Source organism: Labrus mixtus, chromosome 8, assembly GCF_963584025.1.
Source record: "Labrus mixtus chromosome 8, fLabMix1.1, whole genome shotgun sequence".
Lineage (NCBI taxonomy): Eukaryota > Metazoa > Chordata > Actinopteri > Labriformes > Labridae > Labrus > Labrus mixtus.
Genome location: NC_083619.1, coordinates 10302654 through 10309019, shown reverse-complemented (window position 1 = coordinate 10309019; position 6366 = coordinate 10302654). Strand labels below are relative to the sequence as shown.

Below are 6366 nucleotides of genomic sequence, written 5' to 3'. Positions count from 1 at the left end.
ATGTGATTTTTGTTTGTCTTTACATAATCAGTCTTACCGTCCATCTGTGTGTGCTGTTTGTCTGTGTGTGCTGCAATGACAGGAGCTGCTAAACTGTTTTTCGTTGTTTTTATAGCTATGACAATAAATATATATTCTAGATATATTCTAGATTCTATTCTGTTACCTGTTGGCTCAGTTTTTACTGGATAGTAAAACCAGCTTCACCTGTTGAAGATTTATATATTAAAGAGTTTTTAGCTGATTATGAAACAGACTGAAAATGAACATGATGGATGCCTCTTTATGAACTGCTTGTATGAGATTATTAATTATTTCTATTTAGATCGTTTTACTCCTGTTACCGCTGCCACTGGGTCTGTGTCAAGATCAGTTGTTTAACATGATGAGAGTTTATTAGGGAACACTACTTAGGTAAGTACAGGACCATCAAAGAGATGAGTACCACTTTGTCCACAGGGGTCGCCAAGAATACCTCGACAATAACATTTCAAGGTCTTGGGATACTGATGCTTAGTTCTCCTTTAATTGAGCTTGACAGTGAGGCCTTTGTAAATGACATAAAGCATTGTCCTAGAATAACATTGGGCTTTGCAATAGCCGGACTTCAAAATGATACATTATAAGTTTCAAATGGATCATACAGTTTGTGTGTGAACTAACAGTGGAGTCGTTATATTTCATTATACGCACAAAAAACACCTCAACCTGTGCGCACCAACCACCAGGCTACCGCCGGCGCCCCTCACAGGCCGTTACTTCGTGAGTGGACGCAGCCAAAGAATGCAACTCAATATTATTGGATTAAAGACTTCAGACATGATCTGCTGTTTACACTGTAAGATTTTTTTTTAAATAAATAAAACAAATAAATTGTATGCACAGTGTGTTAAGGATTACGGATCCCTCCCCACCAGATAGAAGTATTTGTTAACCATAAACTGGACTTCATTTCTAGAAAACTGTGAGTCAATTTAAGGCAGAGGTAAAGAGAAAATGAGTAAAAGTCGATAAGAAACTTGTGTTTGAATGAAAGCCATGGGTGCTATTCTGAACACACAGGTTGTAGTCTAATTTAATACATACAGTATGTGGATCTCAGAAGATAACAGACATCACCACACTATTAAAGGCACCGCACATTTACAAATAACTGAGAGCTTTTTTAAAGCCTGTATTATCGGGACATCCTGAAATCATTTATTGTAAGCTGCGCAAGACTTTATAGTAACAGTGGAGGACATCAGAGCCAGAGAGATGTTGACTGTGAGCTGATTCTTTACTGTTTCACAAACCTTTACACGCTCAATATGTTACTTTCAAATTTATCTTGAAATGCCACATACTGTATCTTTGGTTTTCAAGGTATTATTATGGTATGGTGACGTTATTTCTGAAGTTTTACTTTCAAGTGGAACACACACCACTAGGGACAGAAAATATTGACATTGTCATGGACTAAAAAAAACAAGCACCCCATATCATGTAGCAGGACTGTGGACTTGCACTTTTAAGACGTTCAGAGATGGGGATTGCAAACAGCCTCTGTGTTTTCTCAAACTAGAATCTAGAAGAGATCTGAATTCTTTGCAAAGCTTAAATTTATTGAAAAAAAGTTTTACAAGGCTCCAAGGGTTACGTTTTTCTCGATGTCATTTGATAAAGCAGATAATAAAGATCAGTTAAGATAGTTCTTTTTTAATTCAAAGGAAATTCTAGTGCTCGATTGCACCAAAATTACAGTACAGTCAAATAAGAGTGATGAAAGTATGAAATATAAACATAAAAAGCCATCCTGTTCACCCGGCACAAAGTGTCTTGATGCACAGCCCAGGTGTCTTATCTATTTTCCAACTGGCACAGTTGTCATTCTCCCGCCCAGCCTCGATGTTGTGTAAAGTGAACTTGCACCCACCTTAGCTCCCATTGGTGTGTTTGACTTCAGTGAGGTGTGCTAAGTGAATTGGTGGCATGTTACTATCTTGAGGACACAGAAATATACTGCACCTTAGACCAAGGACTCACAACTTTTTTTTTCTTGGAGCTTACTCCAAATCGCACAGATTGTACACAGCACAGCAAAGCTAGCAAAATGTAGTCAGACATGGTCTAAATCACTCTATGCCGACTACAGGGCCTGAAGTGTTTAAGGGTGAAATCCAAATAATAATTTACTGATAAATTAACAACATAATACATTTAAGGCAAAACATAAGTAAACTAAACAGAAGTAGTTATAATAGCAGTTACACTGACAATAGGTGATTAAGCAAAGCTCAATACAACATGTGGGAATTTAGTTTTGTCAGCTTTGGTGCCCAACGAAGGTCTCTTAGTGCTACTACACTGACCCACATTGCTGTTACACCTACCCCTGTTAGATAATGTGCATTTGTTTACGAACAGAGGGTGCTAATTTACTACAGCCGTAGGCACTTCTCGTGAGATGACCTCGGCCTGCTGCCAATTTTACATACTGCAGTAATCAGCTGATCGAGCCGTGTTGTGGACATGGGAGAGGCCATTTCCCCCTGTTAAAAGTTATTGTACTCTTAAATTGATCACTGAAATAACTTTTTTAAGATTGTTCTCTTTAAAAAAAAACTTTTTAAGATTCCAGAGGAATGTCCAAACAACAGAGCTTTTGTTTTGTCACAACTTCCTGTAAACAGAGAGGCAGGAAGTGTGTGACGAACTGAGAGTGGTGTCAAATGGTTGTATTATTAATCCATCAAAAACAACATTTTTTATTCATAGATAGCCAAATAACAACATAAGTTATATCCCATGGCATTAAACATATAAAGCAGGTATTGGCTATATCCTGTGTATTATTATTAAAAGAAAAAAAAACAGTTTTATTCATAAATTCATACACAGTGAGGTTTGATAGATAAAACAGGAACCTTCAACCCCTGCAGTAAAAAAAAAAGAAAGAGATGCCCTCATACTTCCTGTGTCTATCACTTGAGTCCTGCCTAAAATGGAAAGACTGGGGTGGCTTCTATGTCTAAGACATATTTCATAACCACATGACCCTTGTTTGGTTGGAGTGGGCGACATTTGTTTCATGTCACTGCTTTCTGTTTCCCTCCATGTTTCCTGTCTTCTTTCACTGTGAAAAGTCAAATAGTGACAAGAGGCTATAAAACAGAAACAAAGTCACTATGTGACAAGTCCTTATCAGTAAGAGACAAAGAAGCTACAAGATACACTTGATAGAATTAGATGATGGTTGTGTCAAAGCAATAACAAGTAAAGTTAGACAGTGTATAAGGGGACAGACATGTAAGAGTATTAAATAATGCTTAGATAGAAACTAAGATGCTAAGTTATTACTAGAGCTAACATAGATATCAAACAATTGTGCTTATTTTACCATAAGCTAGTTAACTGATCACTTATTTTGTTTCAGTTTAGGGTTAAACAGGGTTTTAAGTAGTTTGAAGAGGTAGATGACATAGTCAACAGAGTCAAGCTAACTGCTCCCCATGCTAACAGTTTTTACGCTAAGTTAATCATGTTGCAGCTGGATGTAGCTTCATACATGTAGTTGCCATACATACCGGTACATGACATTGATACACATCTTTTCATTGTATTCTCATACACAAATAAACATATACCAGTAAAAAAAAAACTTAATTCTGATCTTTTTTTCCACAGTTAGCAAGCTAATGTTTAGCAACCAGGAGCTATTGTGTACATATTGTAGCAGTTTAACCCCTTGATGTTTTGTATTGAGTGAGGAAACATTTTTATTGTGGTGAGTTAAAAACGTTTATCTATAATGGTAACAATTAGTATTTCTTCTTTTAAAAGTAACATAATCTAACTTTAAAAAGAATAACTTGTTATGAGAGGAATCTTTGCTCTATTAACTACAAGGAAGCATACCCTTATGACTGAAGGCTTTAAATCTTTACGTCTTTACTTTTTTTAAGTCAAATTCTACTTTATAAATGCTGATTCATCTGAGCACAAAATGTTCCAAAACATAACAGTATCATTGGTCCTGGAGCAGACACTGAAACATTTCCCTATCTGTTGTTGAATTTTCCACCGCTTGATTTGCATCCCCATGTCTTTAAAGCAAACAAGTAACCATGTAGGTCTCAATACAATACAGATAAACAACCATAGCAGCAGCAGGCCTATGTGCAAGTCTGCGTCATATGCAACTTCCTCTTTTTCTGCGGTTAGCTCAGAGTGATGCTGTGACGATACTCACCAACCTCATTTCAAAATTCTGCTGCTCGTATATAAGGTGACACCAAGTGGATTTTGTGGACAGAAAGTGTAATAGTGGAAGACTGTTACACACACACACACACAGCATTGCCATGCCAAGCCTTGTCACATCACTGCAGTTCAACATGGACACCGCTAGCAAAATGAGAGGAAATGACAGGTAAATATTTCATTATATGCACGTTATCTTCTTTTAGGATTGCGGTTTAAAGTTTTGATAGGAAGAAAATGTTATCCAAAGACCTTGTTGACTTGTGTTTGTTCGCTTACAAAGGTGTATCTTGAGGTCTCGGCTGCATCGTAGTTCATCTCAGGCAGTTACCACTGAGGGGTAAGTGAAGCGAAAGTCTCCATTTGAAACTAAACATTTCAATGCTTCACCTACTTGTTGCATATGTGAGTGACACCGCACCCTTCTTCTTTTGCAGGCTTTGTTTTGAGGAAATGTCCCAGTGGTCACACTCACTAGATAGACTCCTGTCATCTAAATGTAAGTTAAATGATTTGTATTACAATATTTTTACTGACAGTTTTCTTCCTCAGTGCTTTCTAACTGGTGTTGCTGTTCTTTTCCTGTGTAGATGGCGTAACAATATTCCAGGCCTTCTTGAAGACAGAGTTCAGTGATGAAAACATTGAGTTCTGGATGGTGTGTGAAGACTATAAGAAGACCAAGTCATCCTTCAGGATGTGCTCCAGGGCCAAAAAGATCTTCAAACGCTACATTCAAGCGGAGGCTGTGAGAGAGGTATTCACAGAGGTGTTGATCCTATGGTCATATTTACACTTATGACTTTACCATAGCATTTACTGACTTCTTTTTTCCACTCTGCTTTAAGATCAACATTGATCACAAGACCAGAGACCTGATCAGGCGAAACATTAAGGAGCCCACCACAGCTTGTTTCGATGACGCCCAGAGGATTGTCTACGGGCTGATGGAGAGAGACTCTTACCCACGTTTCCTAAAGTCTGACATCTATCAGGCATTTCTTGACTCCACATCAGAATCATCGAGGATGTGAAGAAAACAGATAAGAGGGACATTGTGTTTGAAGGTGCTGGGCTGTGAAGCTGAGTCGATGCTGGACTACCTGAGAGGACCTGGACTGTGTGTTTGCTCATTCTGAAGCCAATGATAGTGAAGGTTTAAAGCCATAAGGACCCCCCCCAAAAACAAAAAAAAAAAATTAAAAAAATTAAATAAAAAACAATAATTAAAAAAAACATGAAGACACATGCTTCCTTCTGAGCTGACAAAGAAGCGGTCTCTGATTCAAAGTTAAAAATAGTTTGTTCCAAACCAGTTGGTATGAGAGGCAAAGATTAGCCAAATATTTCTATATTTGAACAATGATCAATAGCAGCCAATGTCTTCGTTTCTGTGAAGCAAAGGACTTCCCAGAGATGCCACAATAATGGAATGAAAATGTTGGGGACTTTCTGCAGAGAGATGCCAGGAAGTTGATGTGGTGCAGACAACACCTATGATGTAAGAGCAGAGCTGGGATCTACATTTTTTCACCTTCTCAAGTGTATTGTTATCTCTCTAAAGCAATAGCCTAGATTAGATATTAGTTCATTATTAATGCAGTAATAAACGAATAGAAGTTTCACAGTCTGACATGAGTACTGTGAAAAAAATGTTATAAGCTAAAATGTGTGTTAAGGTTTGTTAAAAGGTTCTGAATGTGAATGTTGAAATGGATTTGTACATATTCATGAATAAATATTTATCATTTAATTGAAGTTGGCTGACAAAAATTATTTTGTTTGTTTTAAGAAGAGCTGGCATGTCTCAAATCTGTTCTTTCCACATAAACAGTGATTCATTTGCCCAGGTTTTACACAATATTTAGATACACATCATGAATCCAGGAAGAAATTTAGTCAACAAGTGAGTCATTTATACTGTCACTCATATTTTTTTATTTATATATTTAAACTATAATTACTATTTTTTTCATCTATTAGTTCTGGTAAATGAAGAAATATTTAAAACAGTCCAATGAAGCTGGATTATTTCCTCCTGCTTCACATCTGAAAATGTGTCTTTGTAATATAGTTATTTTCAAAATTAGAACAATGCTTATGTTAGTTAACATCTAAGGCTAT

General features: G+C 36.9%; 1 protein-coding gene across 1 annotated transcript; it reads left to right on the top strand.

Moving 5' to 3' along the window:
* Positions 1-4266: 4266 nt before the first annotated feature.
* Positions 4267-6000, top strand: LOC132978858 (regulator of G-protein signaling 21-like). Its single transcript, XM_061044196.1, has 5 exons — positions 4267-4411; positions 4526-4582; positions 4680-4741; positions 4833-4999; positions 5091-6000. The coding sequence occupies exons 1-5, from the start codon at positions 4344-4346 to the stop codon at positions 5274-5276; spliced, it is 540 nt and encodes a 179-aa protein (XP_060900179.1). The 5' UTR covers positions 4267-4343; the 3' UTR covers positions 5277-6000.
* The last annotated feature ends 366 nt before the right edge of the window (positions 6001-6366 follow it).